This window comes from Electrona antarctica, assembly GCF_951216825.1.
Source record: "Electrona antarctica genome assembly, chromosome: 1".
Taxonomy (NCBI): Eukaryota; Metazoa; Chordata; class Actinopteri; order Myctophiformes; family Myctophidae; genus Electrona; species Electrona antarctica.
This window is the reverse complement of record NC_136806.1, coordinates 3,403,180-3,431,120: the sequence shown is the minus strand read 5'-3', so window position 1 is coordinate 3,431,120 and position 27,941 is coordinate 3,403,180. Positions and strand designations below refer to the sequence as shown.

At 42.9% G+C, this 27,941-nt stretch overlaps 1 protein-coding gene across 1 annotated transcript in view; it reads left to right on the top strand.

Moving 5' to 3' along the window:
* The window catches only part of astn1 (astrotactin 1), a gene marked incomplete at its 3' end in the record, with an annotated part of 1,033,675 nt that extends 1,018,203 nt beyond the window's left edge, over positions 1-15,472 (top strand). The window contains exon 29 of the mRNA XM_079507194.1: positions 15,235-15,472. Within this exon, the coding sequence (XP_079363320.1) occupies positions 15,235-15,472 (238 nt within the window). The remainder of the gene's footprint in view (positions 1-15,234) is intronic.
* Between the last annotated feature and the right edge of the window lie 12,469 nt (positions 15,473-27,941).

Below are 27,941 nucleotides of genomic sequence, written 5' to 3'. Positions count from 1 at the left end.
ACCCCACTCGCGTGTGCGCGAGTGCGTGACCACCACGCACGCACGCGCGCTGCGTGAGCGTGCGTGCCGGCCCACCTAGCCATAGCGAGGCCCATCTAGAATCGCATTTCTGGCTGCGCCTCTGCCCTATAGCCTTAATTATCAAAACAAATAGTTAATCTAATCTATAATCTAAGGAACAATCATGTACTTGGTGTACTGAACACGTTGAGAGTTTGTAGATGGGCTATATGCTCAGCTTTAAGGCTGGGGTTAAAAAACGTCCATTAAAAAATACAGTAGGCTAAATAGATTTAGGTTGCGTGCGTGCGCACGTGTGTAGCAGAGTGGCTCAGAGCCTCTGCCCGAAGGCCTCAATAGTCTAATATCTCCCCTGGTCCAGAGGGATATCCCTTTGGTCTAGTGGTTAAGATGTTGGACTTTCACATGGGAGGCCCGAGTTCGAATCCCGGGCGTTACACGTGTGCGTACATGCGAGCAGGCGTGCATGCGTCCGTCCGTCCGTCACAGCAACAAAGTATTACTCTGAATAGTGGGCTCTGATTGGTCACCCACAACTCTGGGGTGAGTGAAATGTAATTCAAACGGAGAAGTGTTTATGTTTATGTTTATTGAAGGATCCCCATTAGAGACACATGACTGAGCCTCTAGTCTTCCTGGGGTCCTGAGTGTGTCAGACCACATCTCTCCAGGGATTGGCAGATTGCATCTAGTTTCCAGGCTAGGCACCTGTGTCTTTGACTTTCTTTGTTTAAATCCCAGCCACCTGGGAAGTGCTTGTTTAGAGCACTTTTGAAAGAGAGTATAGGGATTCACCCCAAGGGGGGCCCTCAAATTTGCTCCAGCCCGGGGGCCCTCAGCAAGGTAAATCCGGCTCTGACCCTGGCTGCACACTGTACCCTGCAGGCCCGACCGGGCCTGGTACACCTGATTTCAACCAACATAAATTCTTCTTCGTAGAATTTATGTTGGTTGAAATCAGGTGCCCATTCTGCCCACTGAAGACGTCCGTCTCATGGGCAGAATTTATGTTGGTTGTCCCTGGATGAATCCGGTAGACACCGATCGAGGCCAGATCAACTTAGTCATATCTCAACTATTGTCAGATCTGGCCCAGAATAAGCTGTATCATTTCAGCTGGTGAAGACGTCCTGGGAATGGCGTGAAGATCACCCCCATATGGGCGGGCTGTGAGATCTGGCCTTAGTCCTGGACGTCACCGGAGGACATTTGGCTTGCTGGATATTCCACATCGCAGGAGAACGAATTTAAACCCTTGTTCGTGCCAAATCTGGGTTGAATCTCCTATTCCCTGCCGCTCTAGTGGCATTACAGTCATCCATTAGCCTGGTATCCACTGTGAGACTTGGTGTGCGTACAAGCAGGCATTGCAAGCATCCGTTCATTTTTCAGTTTCATCATTCTTTATGTCTTTATGACGGTCTGGACTTGCGTCAGTGCAGGGAGAATGTAGGGCACGCCAGCACCCCTGTGTCTTTGATAGGGCACCAAAGACACAGGGGTGCTGCCCTGTGTCTTTGGTGTTTTGGGTGGAATTTGGTATGTTTCAGCAGTAGCGGAGAAAAGATTTTGAATTCCTTGTTGCCCAGCTGTCTCCTTTAGTTCGGCGGCTTAAGGAGACAGCTGGGCAACAAGGAATTCACATTTTATCTTGCTCATTAAAACCAGGGAACACACCTGTGTAACCACTTTAACCATTATGTGATCTAGCTTTTCACCAGAGGAGAAAAACTGCATTTTTATAATTTTTTTGTATCCAAAATGAGTTCATAGCACAGGCATACTAGTATACTATAGCATGTCTGAAATAAAAATAAGTGTCAGAGCTGTAATCGACATGTAAATATGATATAAATGCTTAAACATGTATAGCTAGGTGTAATGTTAGAGACCACAGAAGTGAACCTTTCAAGCCTGTTTTCTCAACTCGCTGTTTCTCTGCAAGACATTACTCTACTCTATAAAGCCATATCTCAAAACTGTTGGGTCAAACTGAACAACCTGACAAATCCAATGGCAGCCCCTCAGTCAAGATGGGTCACATATGTGACCAGGTCTAGCAAAATGGTCCTCATCTCGCCTATAATGAAAAGGCAGAAAATCTAAAATAAACTTGATCTTTTTTTTGTGATTTTCGTTTTTTTTCATATTAACACAGCTTGAATGTTGAAGAAGGTTTTCATTCCAACAGATTATTGATTTGGGCAAATTAAATGTATACATTTATAAGTCAAAGTAGGCTAGCCAGCTCTAGGTGTTGAAATGTTGTGAACATTTGTCGTGTATTTTCACACACAACTGACCCAGTAAACTCACTAAAGTGGAGAGAACTGAACTCCCTAGACTGAATAGCAAACTGTAGTCAGAAACCTCAGATCAGATCGAAGAAACAGGCAGAGAGTGAACTGAGGATCCCATCAAAGTAGTATTTATTCAGAAGTACAAATACAACAGAGCTTCGCCTTAGACCCTGAGCCTGGAGCCCAGGGCCCCTGTTCTGACCACCGGAGCGGCCAGCCTAAGACTGAACCTTTTCATTGACAACATGACATGATATACCTTCACAAAACAACAGTTGAATTCTGAAAGGGTGGAGTTAAGATTTACATAGAGCATCAACATAACCAAGTGGTCTCTCAGAAAGTTCCTTGGAGGTTCCTGGAGGACAATAGAATACTAAGTGTCTCCAACACCTCACCAAGCCTCAAAGGCTACCCCCTGCAGGTAGCCTGCATGGGAACCTCTGAAGTGATTGCTCTCAGAGACCAAGCTATTCTGACCAGACAATGTGTCTCCACACAAAATCTCCTTAGCAGTACCAAAATGTATAGTGTAATTATTGCAAATATAGCATTATGGCTTATGGACTATATCTACGATTCCACACATTCAAAGGGGATTTTCTCAGCTTTGGGTAAAACGGCACAATCATTTTAAAGTGGTGATATCTCCTTCAAATATGAAAGCTTACATGCTGTACTTTAATAATCTGTAAAAAACTGAAAAATTACTCTGGTCGAGATGAGGGCCTATTTGCCAGTCACATATTGGCTACTCAAAATGAGCAGATCTACAAGATCATAGCGTACCACATACCACAACATCGTGTCGCGCCATGAGCTTATACATCTGCTATTTTTTGAAAAATCTTGAAATTTGTGCAAATCTTTGAATCTAGATATATATATATTCTTTTAAAGCAAACATTTCTAACTGAAATCTTTGCTTCTGGTCTAAATGGGTTAGACCAATATTGAGCTACTCTGCTCAATATTGTTTTGAAAATGCCGCAAATTGCATTGCAGTGAACGAGAGCAAATCACAACTTCCCCCGGGGGTGGGCGGAGTCACAGCTTGGCGCATGGTTCGTGTCAGTCTATAGCTAAAGCATAACATAATGCTAACACCAAAAGGGGTTCTCGCCCAAAATGGGTTAAAAAATACAGTATGCCTAGATTTAGGCCTATATGTAGGTTGCGTGCGTGCGCGCGTGTGTGCGTGTACATACGAGCAGGCGTGCATGCGTCCGTCCGTCCGTCACAGCAACAAAGTATTACTCTGGATAGTGGGCTCTGATTGGTCACCCACAACGCCTGGGTGAGTGAAATGTAGTTCAAACTGAGAAGTGTCAGACCACATCTCTCCAGGGATTGGTTCCCCTATATGTGGCAGATTGGGTCTAGTTTCCAGGCTAGGCATCTGCGTCTTTGACTTTCTTGTTTTTACAGGGGCCAGTTTCCCAATCGCCGCCACCTGGGAAGTGCTTGTTTAGAGCACTTTTCAATAGAGTATAGGGATTCACATTATACCCTGCACACTATACCGTAAACACTATAACCTGCACACTATAGAGCGTCGCAGTCCCGCCCCCTACCATGGCCCAGGAAATGAATCCCAATGCATTTTTCCCATAGACATTTCAAAACGTATTTATTTAAAGACGGTTACGCCGCGGACAAAGCCAACTCGAGTCGTGGCAACTCATGACAACACAAACGATATTTTGGACCAAACAAATAATTACAAAGAAGAAAAACAACAACAAAAGTGTTGTAACCTTCCGTTTTTTCTTCTTTCTAATTATTTGTTCGGCCCAACATTTTTTGTTTGTTGTCATGATTTGTCACGACTCGAGTTGGCTTTGTCCGCGGCGTAAACGTCTTTAAATAAATACTTTCTGAAATGTCTATGAGGAAAATGAACGGAGAATCATTTCCTGGGCCATGGTAGGGGGCGGGACTGCTAGGGTGGGCTGCAGCCCGGGAGCCCCCAACTAGGGGGGCCCCCGAAAAATATTTAAAAAAATATTATTATTTAGTAATAAATAGTATTGAAAGTATTGAAATCCAATTCAAGTGAAATGTGTGCCTGCCTCTCTTTTTAGGGGCCTGGGTACCCCAAAATGAAAACAAAATAGCCCAATTTTTTTTTGCGGGGGCCCTCAAATTTTCTCCAGCCCGGGGGCCCTCAGCTAGGTAAATCCGGCTCTGACCCTGGCTGCACACTACACCCTGCAGGCCCGGTCGGGACCTGGACCAATTGGTGACGTCTCCATTGGGCCCAGATCAAGTCAAACCAAGACTATATAGTCAGATCTGGCCTAGCCTTGGAAACCCAGACGTTTTTATTTCCAGGGAGAAAAAAAAAGTCAGTCCACTTCAATTCGGCATAGAGTAGCGCAAACATCGCTCACTCTCTGCTGACTTCTGATCGTCTGCACCTTTGTTAAATTGACACACACACGCACACATGTACACACACACACACTCTTCTCTTACTCTGTCGCTCTAAGTAATTAGTCTCATGTCGCGCAGCTGCGCATAGTTTCTCCCGGCGGATCCTGCCGGGAGCTGCCTATGCCATAAAAAGCATAGGTGAGTTCCAGGCTAGATCTGGCCCAGAATATCACCTGATTTCAACCAACATAAATTCTACGAAGAAGAATTTATGTTGGTTGAAATCAGGTGCCCATTCTGCCCACTGAAGACGTCCGTCTCATGGGCAGAATTTATGTTGGTGTTCCCTGGATGAATCCGATAGACACTGATCGAGGCCAGATCAACTCAGTCATATCTCAACTATAGTCAGATCTGGCCCAGAATAAGCTGTATCATTTCAGCTGGTGAAGGAAGACGTCCTGGGAATGGCGTAAAGATCATCCCCATATGGGCTGTGAATCTGGCCTAGTCCTGAACGTCACCGGAGGACGTCATCATGATGTCATTTGGCTTGCTGGGTACCTTTGTAGGGCATTCCATATCGCAGGAGAACGAATTTAAACCCTTGTTCGTGCCAAATCCGGGTTGAATCTCCTATTCCCTGCCGCTCTAGTGGCATTACAGTCATCCATTAGCCTGTTATCCACCGTGAGACAATTCGGACTTGGTGTGCGTACAAGCAGGCATTGCAAGCATTCGTTCATTTTTCAGTTTCATCATTCTTTATGTCTTTATGACGGTCTGGACTTGCGTCAGTGCAGGGAGAATCCCAGCGGGAGTGTGGCAGATGTAGGGCACACCAGCACCCCTGTGTCTTTGATAGGGCACCAAAGACACAGGGGTGCTGCCCTGTGTCTTTGGTGTTTTGGGTGGAATTTGGTATGTTTCAGCAGTAGCGGAGGAAAGATTTAGAATTCCTTGTTGCCCAGCTGTCTCCTTTAGCGGCTTAAGGAGACAGCTGGGCAACAAGGAATTCACATTTTATCTTGCTCATTAAAACCAGGGAACGCACCTGTGTAACCACTTTAACCATTATGTGATCTAGCTTTTCACCAGAGGAGAAAAACTGCATTTTTATTATTTTTTTGTATCCAAAATGAGTTCATAGCACAGGCATACTAGTATACTATAGCATGTCTGAAATAAAAATAAGTGTCAGAGCTGTAATCGACATGTAAATATGATATAAATGCTTATACATGTAGCTAGGTGTAATGTTAGAGACCACGGAAGTGAACCTTTCAAGCCTGTTTTCTCAACTCGCTGTTTCTCTGCAAGACATTACTCTACTCTATAAAGCCATATCTCAAAACTGTTGGGTCAAACTGAACAACCTGACAAATCCAATGGCAGCCCCTCAGTCAAGATGGGTCACATATGTGACCAGGTCTAGCAAAATGGTCCTCATCTCGCCTATAATGAAAAGGCAGAAAATCTAAAATAAACTTGATCTTTTTTTTTTTTTTTTTATTCCAACAGATTATTGATTTGGGCAAATTAAATGTATACATTTATAAGTCAAAGTAGGCTAGCCAGCTCTAGGTGTTGAAATGTTGTGAACATTTGTCGTGTATCTTCACACACAACTGACCCAGTAAACTCACTAAAGTGGAGAGAACTGAACTCCCTAGACTGAATAGCAAACTGTAGTCAGAAACCTCAGATCAGATCGAAGAAACAGGCAGAGAGTGAACTGAGGATCCCATCAAAGTAGTATTTATTCAGAAGTACAAATACAACAGAGCTTCGCCTTAGACCCTGAGCCTGGATCCCAGGGCCCCTGTTCTGACCACCGGAGCGGCCAGCCTAAGACTGAACCTTTTCATTGACAACATGACATGATATACCTTCACAAAACAACAGTTGAATTCTGAAAGGGTGGAGTTAAGATTTACATAAAGCATCAACATAACCAAGTGGTCTCTCAGAAAGTTCCTTGGAGGTTCCTGGAGGACAATAGAATACTAAGTGTCTCCAACACCTCACCAAGCCTCAAAGGCTACCCCCTGCAGGTAGCCTGCATGGGAACCTCTGAAGTGATTGCTCTCAGAGACCAAGCTATTCTGACCAGACAATGTGTCTCCACACAAAATCTCCTTAGCAGTACCAAAATGTATAGTGTAATTATTGCAAATATAGCATTATGGCTTATGGACTATATCTACGATTCCACAATCCCCCCTTATGACCATCCACAAGATTGTCATACAAAAAAAATATATAGTCCATATTCACAACTGTTGCACACCCCCCTTTGACTCCACATGGCCCAACGCACATCAGGAAAAACAACAAAAAATGACAACATTACAAAGAAGGTACCCAAAAATGATTACAACTGGTTCAGATTACATGTTCACGTTCTTCAAATGATTCTTCTTCTACATCCACACAATACCATCAATGTACAACTTGCGTCCCTTTTCAACACATTATGACACTCACAGTTCCGCTGTCTGTAACTTCAAATAATTTTTTTAAACGAATTTCACATAACCACATGATCTATGATAGAAATGAAACTTTAAACATACTGACATTAAATCACAACACTTTCGTCTTAACCCCTTTGTTTCACTTTGAAACGCCCACTTTTATGGAATAATTATTGACCTTCAATCTTAATAACTAAACACCCAGTTTAATATGATATTAAGAGTAAAACATAGCCATAACATTCATTTTCAAATAATTTTTTTTTTAAAAGTTTGATAAATTCATTTATATTTTGAAACTCCTCCTTCCACCGCACCCGTCTCGATCCCAGCCGATTCCCTCCCGTCAAGGCCCGTTTTAGGTAGCGTCATGACTTAAAGAAAAAAACCTAACCAGGGTACTTTTACCACGATAAAGGCTAAAAGTTTTCTCCATAATAACAAAAGAACATGCACGTCGTGGCAACTAACTGCCTTTAGTTGACTTATTATTGTAAACTAAATTTCACACGAGAAAAGAATAATCAGCTTTACTGATTCCAAGACGAATTACAATCTGACGCGTAGTGAGAGGATCATCTCGTCCGCCTGACACAGCAACATCAATTAATTTCAATAAAGCTAAAATTATTTAATCATCTCCACATTACCCCTAGGCTCTATTTCTTGAATCAACTTCTTAACTAATTTAAATTCGACAAAACACAGACATCAACATATGCCTACATATACGCTGAATAGACTTACATTTAGACACACTTTTTGAATACAGATAAAGACTGTTGAATCTCCATCCGTTATTAATAAAACTTCATTATAATGACGCTCTTTTCATTGTCTCTCACCTCATGTCCGTTTTCAGCCATGCTTGGTCAAACTGAGGCTGCATGAAAGTTGCAACGTTCCCGCGCACCTCCGCTCCGTCCATTGTCTTTCCTTGCCCATCCAACACAGCACCATACTCCCCCCTTCCAGACATTATATGAATATGAAATACCATAGAATGACTGGAAAGAAAAATATGAACGCATGTGTAGCTACAGGCCTGGTCGAAACAAAGACACGCAACGCAAAATGAGCTTGCCGATCTGCTGTATTGAAGAATGAGATGAAACCGTGCATGGTCGCCGTCCGTGACCACCTCGCCGCTGATGAATTGAACCGAGTCGAGCGCTCTCTTCTCCCGGCGCACGGTCCGCTGATGAACGCTCTCGGTCCGCTGCTTGGTGAAGGCCGTGTAGATCGATCGCCTCCCCGGGCTGGAGACCCGCTGCTCCCCGCCGAGACGTGAAGAGATGCAGGTCGCCCGCCGACGCGCTGTAGAGGGCTTCTCCACTCCGCCTCGTCGCCGTGTCCAGGCCGCTGTTCATCGGAGATTCTGAGCACACCGCTTGCGCCGTCTTACATCTCATCGCTGAACGCCGGTCGCCGAAAAATCAAACTAACCCGTCGGTTTCCGAAAATCAGACTGAATTTGTCCAAAAGCCCCGCTGGTTCTTTTCCTAACTGGCGTAAAAGGCACCATGAAGGCGGGTTTCGAAAGCACCACTTATGTCGTGTATTTTCACACACAACTGACCCAGTAAACTCACTAAAGTGGAGAGAACTGAACTCCCTAGACTGAATAGCAAACTGTAGTCAGAAACCTCAGATCAGATCGAAGAAACAGGCAGAGAGTGAACTGAGGATCCCATCAAAGTAGTATTTATTCAGAAGTACAAATACAACAGAGCTTCGCCTTAGACCCTGAGCCTGGAGCCCAGGGCCCCTGTTCTGACCACCGGAGCGGCCAGCCTAAGACTGAACCTTTTCATTGACAACATGACATGATATACCTTCACAAAACAACAGTTGAATTCTGAGTTAAGATTTACATAGAGCATCAACATAACCAAGTGGTCTCTCAGAAAGTTCCTTGGAGGTTCCTGGAGGACAATAGAATACTAAGTGTCTCCAACACCTCACCAAGCCTCAAAGGCTACCCCCTGCAGGTAGCCTGCATGGGAACCTCTGAAGTGATTGCTCTCAGAGACCAAGCTATTCTGACCAGACAATGTGTCTCCACACAAAATCTCCTTAGCAGTACCAAAATGTATAGTGTAATTATTGCAAATATAGCATTATGGCTTATGGACTATATCTACGATTCCACACATTCAAAGGGGATTTTCTCAGCTTTGGGTAAAACGGCACAATCATTTTAAAATGGTGATATCTCCTTCAAATATTTTCCAATTTCATTGAATGATACATCATATGAAAGCTTACATGCTGTACTTTAATAATCTGTAAAAAAATGAAAAATTACTCTGGTCGAGATGAGGGCCTATTTGCCAGTCACATATTGGCTACTCAAAATGAGCAGATCTACAAGATCATAGCGTACCACATACCACAACATCGTGTCGCGCCATGAGCTTATACATCTGCTATTTTTTGAAAAATCTTGAAATTTGTGCAAATCTTTTAATCTAGATATATATATATTCTTTTTAAGCAAACATTTCTAACTGAAATCTTTGCTTCTGGTCTAAATGGGTTAGACCAATATTGAGCTACTCTGCTCAATATTGTTTTGAAAATGCCGCAAATTGCATTGCAGTGAACGAGAGCAAATCACAACTTCCCCCGGGGGTGGGCGGAGTCACAGCTTGACGCATGGTTCGTGTCAGTCTAGCTAAAGCATAACATAATGCTAACACCAAAAGGGGTTCCCGCCCAAAATGGGTTAAGAAATACAGTATGCCTAGATTTAGGCCTATATGTAGGTTGCGTGCGTGCGTGCGTGCGTGAGTGAAATGTAGTTCAAACTGAGAAGTGTCAGACCACATCTCTCCAGGGATTGGTTCCCCTATGTGGCAGATTGGGTCTAGTTTCCAGGCTAGGCATCTGCGTCTTTGACTTTCTTTTTTTTACAGGGGCCAGTTTCCCAATCGCCGCCACCTGGGAAGTGCTTGTTTAGAGCACTTTTCAAGAGTATAGGGATTCACATTATACCCTGCACACTATACCGTAAACACTATAACCTGCACACTATACCCTGGCCAGATGCGGACTTACCGTTGGGCTAGGGTGGGCTGCAGCCAAATATTATAACAAATATTATTATTTAGTAATAAATAGTATTGAAAGTATTGAAATCCAATTCAAGTGAAATGTGTGCCTGCCTCTCTTTTTAGGGGCCTGGGTACCCCAAAATGAAAACAAAATAGCCCAATTTTTTTTTGCGGGGGCCCTCAAATTTGCTCCAGCCCGGGGGCCCTCAGCTAGGTAAATCCGGCTCTGACCCTGGCTGCACACTACACCCTGCAGGCCCGGTCGGGACCTGGACCAATTGGTGACGTCTCCATTGGGCCCAGATCAAGTCAAACCAAGACTATATAGTCAGATCTGGCCTAGCCTTGGAAACCCAGACGTTTTTATTTCCAGGGAGAAAAAAAAAGTCTGGGTCAGAGTCCACTTCAATTCGGCATAGAGTAGTGCAAACATCACTCACTCTCTGCTGACTTCTGATCGTCTGCACCTTTGTTAAATTGACACACGCAGGTGCCCATTCTGCCCACTGAAGACGTCCGTCTCATGGGCAGAATTTATGTTGGTGTTCCCTGGATGAATCCGATAGACACCGATCGAGGCCAGATCGAGGCCAGATCAACTCAGTCATATCTCAACTATAGTCAGATCCGGCCCAGATTAAGCTGTATCATTGCAAGCATTCGTTCATTTTTCAGTTTCATCATTCTTTATGTCTTTATGACGGTCTGGACTTGCGTCAGCGCAGGGAAAATCCCAGCGGGAGTGTGGCAGATGTAGGGCACGCCAGCACCCCTGTGTCTTTGATAGGGCACCAAAGACACAGGGGTGCTGCCCTGTGTCTTTGGTGTTTTGGGTGGAATTTGGTATGTTTCAGCAGTAGCGGAGGAAAGATTTAGCGGCTAAAGGAGACAGCTGGGCAACAAGGAATTCACATTTTATCTTGCTCATTAAAACCGGGGAACACACCTGTGTAACCAATTTAACCATTATGTGATCCAGCTTTTCACCAGAGGGAGAAAAACTGCATTTTTATTATTTATTTTTATCCAAAATGAGTTAATAGCACATGGAATACAGTATACTAGAGCATGTCTGAAATTAATGTCAGAGCAGTAATCGACATGCAAATATGAAATAAATGCTTAAACATGTAGCTAGGTGTAATGTTAGAGACCACAGATGTAAATATGAAATAAATGAGTCCATGGAAGTGAACCTTTCAAGCCTGTTTTCTCAACTGTTTTCTCAAAACTGTTGGGTCAAACTGAACAACCTGAAAAATCCAATGGCAGCCCCTCAGTCAAGCTGGGTCACATATTGGCTACTCAAAATTAGCAGATCTACAAGATCATAGCGTACCACATACCACAACAATCGTGTCGTGCCATGAGCTTATACATCTGCTATTTTTTGAAAAATCTTGGAATTTGTGCAAATCTTTGAATCTAGATATATATATATATTCTTTTAAAGCAAACATTTCTAACTGAAATCTTTGCTTCTGGTCTAAAAGGGTTAGACAGGAAGGTCTCTGTCACATAATGAGGTCAAATAATCCGCTGTTTGATTTGCAGCCCATAACCAGATACCAACTCACACCAGACATGAGTGATTTACAATTTACAATTTAGGCATTTAGCAGACGCTTTTAATCCAGAGCGATTTACATTAGGCAAGAACAAAAAAGCATGGGAATACATCACATATATAAAATGCATTTATCATGAAACATGCGTAAGCTTAGAACGTAACTAGAACATGTCTATACTAGAAAAAGTGCCCTTCTGGGCACAGGTCTCCACCAGGAGGATAGGACTGTGTGAGATGTTTGGCAAAATGTTTAGGATTAATTTAAACATGTTTTTGAGGCATTTTGTTCCAAAAATGTGTTTTGCAAAAATCAACCTGTTGGTGGCGCTATAACAGGCCAATGTGAAAAGGGTGGGATATATTCCTCAGCCTAGTAAGAAAATGTGTGAAAGATTTCACGTAAATTGCATGCTGCGTTCATGATTTGAGGCTTTTGTTCAAAACGGGGCAATCTTGCAAACTGTGAAAGCCAATTATAGCCAATTAGGATGGAATCTGAAATATCGGACAGATCCGACTTGAGCACATGACCATAGAGATAGTGTGTAACGATTTGTGAGATTTTTGGACAGAATCTGGAGGAGTAATATCAAAAAATGTGTTTTACAAAAGTCGGCCTCCTGGTGGCGCTATAAAAGGCAGATGCGGAAACGGTTTGTCCTTGGCCTCTAGGGAGTGTGCATGCAACGTTTCACGCAGATCGGTGCAGTTTTAGGTAAAAATTTGAAAAGCTGCCTCATGGTGGCGCTATAACAGGCCGTTCTGGAAAATGTGGGGCAGAGGTTCATCGTTGGCATCCAGGGAGTGTGTGTGCAAAGTTTGGCATCGACCGGGTTAACGGTGCCGGAGATTAGCTGGTAACAGACGGACGGACACACACACACACACACGGACACACGGACGGAGTGCAAAACATACTCTCTCCCCATGCCTTCGGCCTGGTGGAGACAATAATGACACTATACATGTAAACTATACATATATACTATACTATGCTATACATATGTACTATGAAGTGCTATGACTACATACAATGCAACACATGACATGCTATAAGTCTGTTTCAAATGCTATCTAAGTCTAAAAAGTGCTATCTAAGGGGGTAGGATAAGTGCTACGGGCCATGGAGGAGTCTGAAAAGGTGGGTTTTCAGACTACGGCGGAAGATTGGGAGTGATGCTGCAGTTCTGATTGCAACGGGAAGTGCATTCCACAGTTTTGGGGCCAGAAGGGAGAAGAGTTTGGGACGTGTGGAGCGTTGTCCCGGCGTTTTTAGTGAGGGTACTTCCAGCTTTCCTGCGTTGGCTGATCTGAGTGCGCGGGAGGGTTTGTAGGGTTCAATCATGCTTGCAAGATATGGGGGAGCCATACCTTTGGTTGCTTTGAATGCCAGCATCAGAGTTTTGTATTCTGTGCGGGCAGCGACCGGGAGCCAGTGCAGGCAGCGGAGCAGGGGGGAGACATGTGAGAATTTTGGCTGGTTGAAGACCAAGCGAGCTGCGGCATTTTGGATCAGTTGGAGAGGCTTAAGTGCACATGCCGGTAGACCAGTAAGTTCCGAGTTGGCTTTATTTGTCCGAGGCTTAAAGCTCAAACATTTGTGTTTGATAGCTGTGTTCTGCCCATCAAACACAAATGCTTGGTCAAACAATGGAACTCCCATTGGAATGAATGCATTATGGCATTAAACACAGACAAGACAAGACATTATGCCATTAGCCTCGGAAACCCAGACGTTTTTTTTTCCAGGGAGAAAAAAAAAGTCTGGGTCCGAGTCCACTTCAATTCGGCATAGAGTAGCGCAAACATCACTCACTCTCTGCTGATTTCTGATCGTCTGCACCTTTGTTAAATTGACACACACACGCACACATGTGTCGTATCTGATAGACACGAGACCATACAAACTTAACCAAAACGGGAGAGCAGGAAGAGAATTGTGAGACGCAGCAGACAGAGTGATGTTCCTCAGAGACGTCGGTTTATTTCGAAGTACACAGCACACAGCAAAGCATGGCATAGGCCTGGATGGCCTTGACCAGCCACCACCGGGTAGTGACTGGCCAGACTGACTGAACTGGTTACATTCAATTGCATGGTATTAAGTACAATTTCCACAGACAAGAGGTGAGAATAGAGGCGTGTTCACTGTTCCCCTGAAGACAAGATGCTGACCCTTTGATCAACCACTCCAACAGTGACCACTTTGAACCCATGTTTAGCAGTTTACAATACACATAGCTCCAGACAGCTGGCCACCCCCCTAGATAGGTAGAGACCCTTTGAACCATTTACCATTTGATCAATCAGTCTGTTCCTTCATGTCAACAAACTCCTTTTGTCATACAAAATAACCACAGGAAGGCACATAGCAAATGGCAAGGCCCTCACCACATGGGATCGGGTGTGGGAACCTGAAGTGGAAGACAGTCACAGACACCCTACAGACACCTCCAAATGAGAGTCAAGATGAGCACAGTAGCACACATTATGGATAGAATTATGATTTCCAGATTCCACACATGTACACACACACACTCCTCTCTGTCGCTCTAAGTAATTAGTCTCATGTCGCGCAGCTGCGCATAGTTTCTCCCGGCGGATCCTGCCGGGAGCTGCCTATGCCATAAAAAGCATAGCTGAGTTCCAGGCTATTATGCCATTAAACACAGACAAGAAACAGAACATGAGTTTTATGGGGTCCTATATGTGTGACTGCAGCCTCAATAGCACGGTGGCATAACTTTAACGTTGTTAAAGATGGAGTGCCACCATATTTTTCCCACCCTAAAACATGATCATCAGATATTATTATAATATAAGAAGGAAGAACTTTTTCCAAAAAGTGTACAGTATTTGTTTAAATCATGCTTTTATGTGGACACGCCACACCAGTTCATTAAGTATGCCTGGTTTGCCTGGTGGGTGGTTGTGGGTGGTGATCCACCTGAACTGAAGCCACACCCACAGCTGTAGTTGTATGATAAAGGGGGAGGGGCTGATAGTGTGATGTCACTATATTACTGTTTATTTCATGGGCCCGTTTGACTGTCAAGGGTTCAGCCTCCAGGAAGAAACCCTAAATACAAAGTTAACCCATTTTGGGCGGGAACCCTTTCTGGTGTTAGCATTATGTTATGCTTTAGCTATTGAAAAATAGCAGATCTACAAGCTCATACGAGCTTGTAGGTCTGCTATTTTTGAAAAATCGTGAAAATGCGGCACAAATCTTTGAATATATATTCTTTCAGAATACTTTTTTTTTATTTCGACGTCAGGCCTAAATGGGTTAATACACCATTGCACATACAAACGACTCCAGGGTGTCTAATGAAGTACCGTCACCTCATAGACACATGGAAAACTGGAAAAAATTCAAAAGATCGTGGCACTCCATCTTTAACTTTCTCTCTCCTTCTTTGCTCTGCGAACAGGAAGGCCGGCCTCATCCTCTCCCAGCTAGACGAGCTGTCCAGCTGGTGCCGGGCTCTCCTCCAGGAGCCCAAGATCGGCCTGCGCCGCATGTCCCTGAAGTTCCTGTCCTGCCGCTACACGGACACCAAGGCCTTCGGACTGAACTGGGTGGACCTGGGCCAGGACATACGCAAGACCTGCGACGAGCAGGCGCTGCCCGTCATGTACAACGACTACGGAGAGCCCAAGGAGCTCTGAAAGGGAACAGTCGACCCGCTCGTGATCCCCGTGGAGGGAGGGACCGTCCTGCATAGCAGTGACGGCCATTTTCTGGTTCCATCATTCCAGACCCCATACTTTTTCTCCTTTTTTTTCATAGAGATTTCCAAAAAAAGTATTTATAAATGATCTTAAGATTGGAATCAAGCCATCCTGGATGCTGGTGATTCATGACCATAATTAAGGTATAAAATAAGTTTGATTCTGTGGTGGGGAAAAAAGTGACAACCACAAATTGAATATAGTATATTATATATTCACATCCTGGATGGCTTGATTCTTCGCCTAACTTAATTGATTTAAATATTTTGGGAAATCTCTATATGAGATTCCACAATGCCAACTTTGGAACTTTTGTGCCCAGATCCATTTGATCCATTGGTGATTGTTTCAATTACAGGGCGTTACATTAGAGTTCCAATCTCACAGAGCTCCAAAGAGCTTGTCAAAAAACGTCAGCACTCGTCCACAAAGGTTTGCTGAGCTGAAGCCCATGACCTTGTGTTGTGTGCAAGCCTATAAGGCCCATGACCTTGTGTTGTGTGCAAGCCTATGAGGCCCATGACCTTGTGTTGTGTGCAAGCCTATAAGGCCCATGACCTTGTGTTGTGTGCAAGCCTATAAGGCCCATGACGTTGTGTTGTGTGCAAGCCTGTAGACTTGTGTTATCTCATTAAGACGTGATCGAGGCCCATTCTGCCAAAGGCCTTCTGAATCCTCGGTTTCTCTTTCAAGATTTTTCTAAAAATGCTAAAAAAAAAATAGCACCTGTACAAGCTCTCAGTGCGGCATGAAAGGGGCTTTAAGGGGCACGCTGTGAGGTTGTAGATCTGCTGTTTTGTGAATAGCCGACGCTAAAGTCTAAAATGAATCCCACTCTGGATTAAGCGTTCGATCTTTTCCCACATTAGTAGCAAGAAAATTAAAACATTATTATTATTATAGATTAGCTCACGGTAAGAAATTACGTGATCATAAATTAAACCGAAACTAAAACCGATATGAAATATAATCCCCGCACACGCGCACGTGCACGCGCACGCACACGCACACGCACACACACACACACACACACACACACACACACACACACACACACACACAAACACAAACACACACACACACGCACACACACACACAACCCCTGTACATAGTCCTATGATAAACATTGAGTTATGTAACATTTTGAATGTAGTATTATTATAAGTATGCATTTATAATGAAGCTATTGTACAATGCTTTTAACGCTGAACGCACGGTGTCAGAGAGAGGTTTTATACAGCCCTTTACAGATTTCATGTAAAGTCCTCGTTATAGACGTTGCCAAAATGTACATGTCAGTATTTTGCAAAGTATAATTACAAATTATTCTAATATGTTTTGTCACTGTCTGTCAGGGGCTGAAACCTCGTATCTCCAAAATCTCTACGTTATTTTGACTTATTTCCGTGAATTAACCCCATTTAGGACTGAGATCAGAGTCTAAAAATGTCTTCTACATCCTGACAGTTTTCTGAAAAAGCTATGTTTCTATGCCAGTCGTTCTTCGATTTTTCAAAAATAGCAGATCTACAAGCTCATAGCGCGCCACTCGGTGGCGCGCTATGAGCTTGTAGATCTGCTATTTTTCAATAGCTAAAGCATAACATAATGCTAACACCAAAAGGGGTTCCCGCCCAAAATGGGTTAACTGTCCTTTTGCGCAGATCACGCAAACCTCAGCAAAAAGAAAAGGACAATATCGATGGCCTCCAACTGTACATATACATCGTCACGCAAAAGCGTGTAGTGTGCGGCGCGTGAGGCGACACGTTTTGAGCTTGTAGATCTGCTACTTTTTTGCTGCTTTTGAATTTGAATCGGGAAAAGAAAAGTAAAGGACATATCAGGTTTCCACCCAACACAGAACATTTACATTTGTCTTGGAAAAAAAGAAAGAAAAAAAAAGAAAATCAAAGGACCTCTACACTCATTTTCAACAATTTCTTCATAATTCTATTTGGTCCTCATTAATTAATGCTTATTGTAAGATGTTACCATATCTGTCTACTCACTCTGGCCACTTTCTTCCACCAAAATAACTTTGGTTCTAGAAACGGTTCCATTCTAGATTATTGTAACCTCGCGTCACCAGGCTTTCCACCTCAGAGGAAAGCCTGGTCTCTGTTACAAAAGTACGTCATGTTGTAGTATTGTTTTGTAGTCGTCAGGCAGGAACAATCAAACGGAACTTCCTTTTCCCTCAAACCGTAAGAATAACAATAAAAGCTCTCGTAGCCTGTAGCTTTTATTGAGAAGAATCGGTTTGAGGGAAAAGGAAGTTCCGGAAGATTGATGACTACAACATGACGTAGCGATATCATCCGCTCCACAGCCATAGAGACTAGTTATATATAAACTAGTAGTAAGTGCTAACTGGCCTGAACGCGCCTGAATCGATTCATGAACGGGCGCTCTGTGTTAAACCCACCGGCGAAACTAGACGTCAGTAGGCCCCCACGCACGCAGGCAGGCCGGTCAGCGGGTGGCCCCGACAGCCCAAACCAAAGCCACCACTGGGCTCCGCCAAACCTTGGTCAACTGTCATTACTTCTCTGTATGTATTGATCATTTTATTTTACCGACAGATATGGTTTGAAAATGGGTGAAGGGCTCCCTTAGATAGCCAATCCATACAGCTTGGCTGTGTGCTTCATCATAATGCACAGTGACAATTATTTACAGCTTGCCATTTGAAATCATGCTGAGCTTTTGTTGTGCATCAATCGTTGTGCATCTTTTTATATGGTGTGTCATAATGTCATTTTGTGCAGTGCTTCTCAACCCCTCCCCCCCCCTCCCCCCCTCCCCCACAATTTATTGTTTTCATTGTGACAGTCCTGAGTCGAACTGTGAGCGACAACGCGTCTCTATTTGGTGTGGTTTGGGGCCTTTGGTTTGGTGTGGTTTGGTGTGGTTTGGTGTGGTTTGGGGCCATTGAATTCAACCAGTTGAATCACTTGGGACGACGTGGGTCAACAGGACATATCACACCGCTGGGACAACGCTGGTTAGGGCTTTAGTTACATCTGGCTCTGGAATGCTAGCGCGATGTATAGGGTGTAAAAACGTGTACGTCACCAAGAGGGGGGGGCGGCGTCTGAAAAGCTAGCGGCGCCATTCTTGTTGGCTTTAAACTCTAGCCCACATCACTCAGAATAGAGTGACGGTGCGTGGTATGTTTTTGTAAATATTGAGCTCGTTCTTGGCAACAACATAGTGAACCAACACCAGGATGGATAGAAAGAACGTTGGGCCCAAATACATTTACAAGGACAAGGAAAATGTCATGAACAAACACGGCTGTGCTGTCTCCATGCTGGAAAGCTGAAAATCCAATTCCGTTTTCTGGCTCATTCCCTCGACGTGACCTGCTGTGGCACTTATTTACTGAGCAAGTTTGCGCCATTGTGAGGTCAGTTTAAAAAAAGAACGTATACAGGCACACCGGATAGTCGCTCAATGTAAACAAACCAGACAAGCCAACAAGTATGGCGGCCGCTACCACGTGACACATATGTTGATGCCCCCTCGAGGACATTTTGGTACGCTCTATACAAGCCCAGTTCCCCCCAGTTCAAATATGATTATGTGGGGGGGGGTTGATCGTGGCCTAATAAGGCTGAGAACCACTGATATCGTGCAGAGCCCATGTTAGACTAATTTCTGAGAAATGCACAATTTCTTTCTTTCATTCCTTTGCACCTATAGTGTCATGTTAATATGAAATGAATGCTTGTAGATATTTGTATAGATAGCAATTAACGTACTTCATAATGGCAAAATTATTATAGCACAACATTGCGACTTTCCTCTGTACATACATTATACAATGTGATATTTTCTGTACCGGTACAGTTACTCGCCTGGACCTTTTTGTTCTCCTCCTCACTTTTCTGACTTCAGTGATGTAACTGTGCATAACATACTAAAGAATTCATAACATATTATGATGTAATAATCTGTGTAATAAAATATTGAATGCATAAAATTAATGATGATGCTGATTATTACGTTATTTGTTCAGTAACACATTTCTTTTGTGATTAAATTGTTAAATAAAATCACTTTAACCAACATTTACACGGGCGTGCGCGCGACATGCACGCACACACACGCTTTTTCATGTTTTTGGAGGATTTTAAAAAATGATGAAAAACATGAAAAAAACGATATATTATAGTTCATGGCTTCAGAAGACAGGCCTACTATAGTATGTTGAATTATGAAAAGTGTGAATGGAGTTTCAAGTGTCCACCATTGACCCCCATTATACATTTCTCAAATTTCAACTATGAAACATTTCAAAGATTAATTTTCAGGCAAACATGACCATGACTTGACCTCCTGATTCAAAGGAAGGCTCTTTATCCAGTGATCCATTGTGCTTGCTATTTGCACAAAGCAAAATAGATAATGGTAGGAGAGCCAGCCAGAGGCATGTTTCCATTGTGGTTGGTGTGGGAGTGTCCCCCCCAGTGCCTCCCCAGTGTCCCCCCAGTGCCTCCCCAGTGTCCCCCCAGTGTCTCCCTAGTGTCCCCCCAGTGTCCCCCCCAGTGCCTCCCCATGTACTTACATACACTTACATATGTTGCGACCTTCGGTCGCAACATATGTAGGTACATTACACTGAAGTCCCCAGGTCCCCCCAGTGTCCCCCCAGTGCCCCCCCAGTGTCTCCCCAGTGTCTCCCTAGTGTCCCCCCAGTGTCCCCCCCAGTGCCTCCCCAGTGTCCCCCCAGTGCCTCCCCAATGGAAAGTATTGACTTTCTTGATGTCACAATCTTCAAGGGCCCAAACTTCAACACAAACGGGAAATTAGACTTAAAAGTATTCTTTAAGGAAACAGACACTCACGCCTTACTACACAAAACGTCATTCCACCCACCACACTCGTACACAGGTATAGTCAAATCACAACTGCTGCGATTCCATAGGATTTGCACGCAAGGAAGTGATTTCAAAATAGCCTGTAAAACGCTATTTAATGCTCTCAGACTACGAGGTTACACCAGGACATTCCTACGGAAAGCTCACAATACCTTCTTAGAGGTAAGAGTACGGGATCAAGGCCCAAAAATAGCCCTAGTAACCAGTTATTCAACACAGAGCAGACTAGCCAACAACAGATTAAAAAGGAATTTTGAGAACCGAACAGATGATCTTCTAAAGGAATATAAAATTATATCAGCCTACAGAAAAAACAAAAATCTTAAAGACTATCTGGTACAGAGCAAGCTAAAAGGAATCAACACACCAGCACGCCAGAGACCAGAATACTTCAAACCCAAACAAATAGTTAAAAATAGAACTACAAAACGTGTGCTGGAGATTAAACAACAGATAACAGCCAGCACCAGCAACTGTATTTATTTAATCACATGTGAAAAATGTGGCTTACAATATGTCGGAGAAACGAGTAAAACAATAGCTGCAAGGCTGAGACAACACAGGTACAATATTAACAATGGAAAAAAGACAACTACAAGGATTGTCCAACATTTCATGGCACATGGCATTGCAGATCTAAAAGTGTCTGGACTCCAACACAATCCCAACTGGACAGTAGGACAAAGACGTTTTAATGAAAGACAGTGGATCAAGAACCTCAACACGGATTTTCCTGGAGGTTTAAACATGCCAAAATATTAGACAAGTTGTTTTGATTTTGTACCAAAACTCCACAGACACATAGACAAAGCCAACACTCAATGGAAATCAGACTTTGAATAGGGGACACAAGAAACAAAGAGGTGTCACTGACACCAAATGGGCCATTAGACACCGGACCCAGGAAACAAAAGAGAAACACATGTACATTTTTCTTTTTTGAAATGGAGCCATGGGGTGAATTAACCCCAATAAGGCTAAATAAACCAAAAATCCTACAACAATAGGGTAAACTTAAACTCAGGGATAAACTGGATAAAATCTAAGAGTGATTGGATTAGGCTTCCTTCAAGTACATGGCGAATGCACTCATTCCTTGCAATGTACTTACATACACTTACATATGTTGCGACCTTCGGTCGCAACATATGTAAGTACATTGCACTGAAGTCCCCAGGTCCCCCCAGTGCCTCCCCAGTGTCCCCCCAGTGCGTCACCAGTGTCCCCCCAGTGTCTCCCTAGTGTCCCCCCCAGTGCCTCCCCAGTGTCCCCCCAGTGTCTCCCCAGTGTCCCCCCAGTGCCCCCCCAGTGTATCCCCAGTGTCTCCCTAGTGTCTCCCCAGTGCCTCCCTAGTAGGCATGTGAATCTCAGCACTGAGGCCGATTCGATACGCATCTCGATGCACTGCCAGCGATATGATACTTAAATTCTGGACATTGCGATACGATGCGATACAATGCGATTTGATGGCGATTCAACACAATAGAAAGGATTTATATTAAAGCTCTATTCATTTCCCTAAACATGTAAAAATGCATTACATTTAAATTCAAAGCAATTTATTATTTTACTGTAGGTTAGTATTATAGCTCTGCATCTCAAACAACCCAACTTACTGTAGGTTAGTATTATAGCTCTGCATCTCAAACAACCCAACTTACTGTAGGTTAGTAGTATAGCTCTGCATCTCAAACAACCCAACTTACTGTAGGATAGTATTATAGCTCTGCATCTCAAACAACCCACCTTACTGTAGGTTAGTATTATAGCTCTGCATCTCAAACAACCCAACTTACTGTAGGTTAGTATTATAGCTCTGCATCTCAAACAACCCACCTTACTGTAGGTTAGTATTATAGCTCTGCATCTCAAACAACCCACCTTACTGTAGGTTAGTATTATAGCTCTGCATCTCAAACAACCCACCTTACTGTAGGTTAGTATTATAGCTCTGCATCTCAAACAACCCAACTTACTGTAGGTTAGTATTATAGCTCTGCATCTCAAACAACCCACCTTACTGTAGGTTAGTATTATAGCTCTGCATCTCAAACAACCCAACTTACTGTAGGTTAGTATTATAGCTCTGCATCTCAAACAACCCAACTTACTGTAGGTTAGTATTATAGCTCTGCATCTCAAACAACCCAACTTACTGTAGGTTAGTATTATAGCTCTGCATCTCAAACAACCCAACTTACTGTAGGTTAGTATTATAGCTCTGCATCTCAAACAACCCACCTTACTGTAGGTTAGTATTATAGCTCTGCATCTCAAACAACCCAACTTACTGTAGGTTAGTATTATAGCTCTGCATCTCAAACAACCCACCTTACTGTAGGTTAGTATTATAGCTCTGCATCTCAAACAACCCACCTTACTGTAGGTTAGTATTATAGCTCTGCATCTCAAACAACCCAACTTACTGTAGGTTAGTATTATAGCTCTGCATCTCAAACAACCCACCTTACTGTAGGTTAGTATTATAGCTCTGCATCTCAAACAACCCAACTTACTGTAGGTTAGTATTATAGCTCTGCATCTCAAACAACCCTACTTACTGTAGGTTAGTATTATAGCTCTGCATCTCAAACAACCCAACTTACTGTAGGTTAGTATTATAGCTCTGCATCTCAAACAACCCTACTTACTGTAGGTTAGTATTATAGCTCTGCATCTCAAACAACCCAACTTACTGTAGGTTAGTATTATAGCTCTGCATCTCAAACAACCCAACTTACTGTAGGTTAGTATTATAGCTCTGCATCTCAAACAACCCACCTTACTGTAGGTTAGTATTATAGCTCTGCATCTCAAACAACCCACCTTACTGTAGGTTAGTATTATAGCTCTGCATCTCAAACAACCCACCTTACTGTAGGTTAGTATTATAGCTCTGCATCTCAAACAACCCAACTTACTGTAGGTTAGTATTATAGCTCTGCATCTCAAACAACCCAATTTATAGAATTCTGTAAGTAAACAAAGGGTCTGCTCTCTGCTGGTTATTGTGGAATTGTTAGATTACTAATCATAGGCTATAGTATAATTATTATACCTCAAAGGTCAATTTGAGGTTTAGAGTATAGAGGGTTCAAGAGATTAAAATGTAATAGCCTACCGTTCATCAATTAATGTTACTAACATATAAATAGAAAAGAAACAAACAAAAACATAATTTACAGGTCACACTGGTAGGGCTGTCAAACAAGTCTATGTCTAGTTTAATCTGCAACACAGTTTTATAATATAATAGCCTATTAGCCTAGTAGCCAAAAAGTGAACCCAGACATGTTGAGTACAACCTTGGTGTACTCAACATGTCCGGGTTCACAATGGGGCTATATGGGCTGGCTACTAGACTATATGTATAGTGGGGGTCCTTGTGCTTGGTGTCTCTATAAGGGGTTCTTGGCTTGACCTGAAAAACATTGAAGACCCTGGCCTGCATGTATTATTAACGTTTTAAATACATAGCAGATGTACAAGCTCACAACGCGTCGCATCCACGCCCCGCTGTGAGCTTGTGGATCTGCAATTTTAGGCGTGCGACACCGTCGTGCTGCAGAATGGGGCTTCTATCCCAGAGAACAGCAGGGGAAACCTGGACAGTGGAAAGTTGTGAAACGCTTGTAAACGACATTAAACGCAAGCAGTACACCCGGCTGTGGCGTTGTTGTACACGTGTGTGCAGAAGCTTTCTTTAATTACAAATTGATGATCGCAACGCAGATTCGCATGATTTGCGTCGGAGAATCAGCAAGAACAGCTGTGGAGTGTGGATCATTACCAGCACGCAGCGCTACAGTGAAAAGTTAACTGTCGACGGACAAAGCTCCTCGGACAGCGATTTTATAAAGCTAAAGGTGGTGCTTCTCTTGTTTAATGCGTGGGGCTCACTTCTGTTAGTCGCGGGTGCTCTTTATAGTCTGTTGTCTCACAGTCTCAACGTGTCTACTCTGCAGCACCGTCGTACGGTAGCTTCTGTTCACTTACTGTGTGTGCACTGCAAGGCGCTGCGAGAGACCTTTTTTGACTCGTACATGAACTTCACCAGTATAAATTACCTTGACCAGTATAAATGACCTTGACCAGTATGAGGTCCGTGACCATGGACTATAGCCTTTCGCTTTTCCACGATTTTCACCTTTTTTTCCAAATCCTCCGAAATCGTAAAAAACAACATACTATAGTATGCCCTCCGACACCATGATCTATAGCCTTTAACTTTTTCCGCGATTTTCACCTTTTTTCAAATCCTCCGAAATCGTGAAACTACACACTATAGTATGCCCTCCGACACCATGGACTATAGCCTGTCGCTTTTCTGTGATTTTCACCTTTTTTCAAATCCTCCGAAATCGTGAAAAACTACACACTATAGTATGCCCTCCGACACCATGGACTATAGCCTGTCGCTTTTCTGTGATTTTCACCTTTTTTCAAATCCTCCGAAATCGTGAAAAACAACATACTATAGTATGCCCTCCGACACCATGGACTATAGCCTGTCGCTTTTCTGTGATTTTCACCTTTTTTCAAATCCTCCGAAATCGTGAAAAACTACACACTATAGCATGCCTTCCGAGATCATGGATTATAGCCTTTCGCTTTTTTCAAATCCTCAACAATGATGAAGAATCACGCACTATAGCACACCGCTCAATGACCTTGACCAGTATAAATGACCTTGAGCAATATAAATGACCTTCATTAGACTAGTAAATTACCTTGACCAGTATAAATGACCTTGACAAGTATAAATGACCTTGACCAGTATAAATTACCTTGACCAGTATAAATGACCTTCATAAGACTCGTACATGACCTTCACCAGTATAAATGACCTTCATAAGACTAGTAAATGACCTTGACCAGTATCAATGACCTTTACCAGTATAAATGACCTTCATAAGACTCGTACATGACCTTCACCAGTATAAATGACCTTCACCAGTATAAATGACCTTGACCAGTATAAATTACCTTGATCGGTATGTGGTCCGTGACCATGGACTATAGCCTTTTGCTTTTCCACGATTTTCACCTTTTTTTCAAATCCTCCGAAATCGTAAAAAACGACATACTATAGTATGCCCTCCGACATCATGGACTATAGCCTGTCGCTGAAAAAGCGTGACGGAAAAGCGTGACGGAAAAGCGTGACGGAAAAACTCTAATAAAACTAAAATAAACTAAAATAAAACTATAGGATAATAAAACTCTAATACAACTATAATATAACTATAGGATAAAACTATAATATAACTCTAATATAACTATAGGATAAAACTCTAATAAAACTATACAACAAAACAAACTAAGGCACTGGTGTGGTACTTCCTGGTTTACCAGAACGGGGTTCAACTCCCTGTGGTGCTCTGCTCAATTTGTTGTATTTACATGATTTATCACCCTATAGCATGCGCTCCGAGACGATGGGCTATAGCCCATGGTCTCGAACGGCATACTATAGCATGCCGTTTTGCATCATTTTTGAGGATTTGAAAAAAAGACGAAAATCACTCCGAGACCATGGGCTATAGCCCATCGTCTCGGAGTCATTTTCGTCTTTTTTTCAAATCCTCGTTTTTCATCATTTATGACCATGGCGATGGGCTATAGCCCATGGTCTCGAACGGCATACTATAGCATGCCGTTTTGCATCATTTTTGAGGATTTGAAAAAAAGACGAAAATCACTCCGAGACCATGGGCTATAGCCCATCGTCTCGGAGTCATTTTCGTCTTTTTTTCAAATCCTCGTTTTTCATCATTTATGACCATGGCGATGGGCTATAGCCCATGGTCTCGAACGGCATACTATAGCATGCCGTTTTGCATCATTTTTGAGGATTTGAAAAAAAGACGAAAATCACTCCGAGACCATGGGCTATAGCCCATCGTCTCGGAGTCATTTTCGTCTTTTTTTGAAATCCTTGTTTTTCATCATTTATGACCATTGCGATGGGCTATAGCCCATGGTCTCGAATGCCGTTTTGCATCATTTTTGAGGATTTGAAAAAAAGACGAAAATCACTCCGAGACCATGGGCTATAGCCCATCGTCTCGGAGTCATTTTCGTCTTGTTTTCAAATCCTTGTTTTTCATCATTTATGACCATGGCGATGGGCTATAGCCCATGGTCTCGAACGGCATACTATAGCATGCCGTTTTCCATAATTTTTGAGGATTTGAAAAAAAGACGAAAATCACTCCGAGACCATGGGCTATAGCCCATCGTCTCGGAGTCATTTTCGTCTTTTTTTCAAATCCTCGTTTTTCATCATTTGTGACCATGGCGATGGGCTATAGCCCATGGTCTCGAACGGCATACTATAGCATGCCGTTTTCCATCATTTTTGAGGATTTGAAAAAAAGACGAAAATCACCCCGAGACCATGGGCTATAGCCCATCGTCTCGGAGTCATTTTCGTCTTTTTTTCAAATCCTCGTTTTTCATCATTTATGACCATGGCGATGGGCTATAGCCCATGGTCTCGAACGGCAAACTATAGCATGCCGTTTTCCATCATTTTTGAGGATTTGAAAAAAAGACGAAAATCACCCGAGACCATGGGCTATAGCCCATCGTCTCGGAGTCATTTTCGTCTTTTTTTCAAATCCTCGTTTTTCATCATTTATGACCATGGCGATGGGCTATAGCCCATGGTCTCGAACGGCATACTATAGCATGCCGTTTTCTATCATTTTTGAGGATTTGAAAAAAAGACGAAAATCACCCCGAGACCATGGGCTATAGCCCATCGTCTCGGAGTCATTTTCGTCTTTTTTTCAAATCCTCGTTTTTCATCATTTATGACCATGGCGATGGGCTATAGCCCATGGTCTCGAACGGCATACTATAGCATGCCGTTTTCCATCATTTTTGAGGATTTGAAAAAAAGACGAAAATCACTCCGAGACCATGGGCTATAGCCTGTCGCTTTTCTGTGATTTTCACCTTTTTTCAAATCCTCCGAAATCGTGAAAAACTACACACTATAGTATGCCCTCCGACACCATGGACTATAGCCTGTCGCTTTTCTGTGATTTTCACCTTTTTTCAAATCCTCCGAAATCGTGAAAAACTACACACTATAGCATGCCTTCCGAGATCATGGATTATAGCCTTTCGCTTTTTTCAAATCCTCAACAATGATGAAGAATCACGCACTATAGCACACCGCTCAATGACCTTGACCAGTATCAATGACCTTGAGCAATATAAATGACCTTCATTAGACTAGTAAATTACCTTGACCAGTATAAATGACCTTGACAAGTATAAATGACCTTGACCAGTATAAATGACCTTGACCAGTATAAATGACCTTCATAAGACTCGTACATGACCTTCACCAGTATAAATGACCTTCATAAGACTAGTAAATTACCTTGACCAGTATAAATGACCTTGACAAGTATAAATGACCTTGACCAGTATAAATGACCTTGACCAGTATAAATGACCTTCATAAGACTCGTACATGACCTTCACCAGTATAAATGACCTTCATA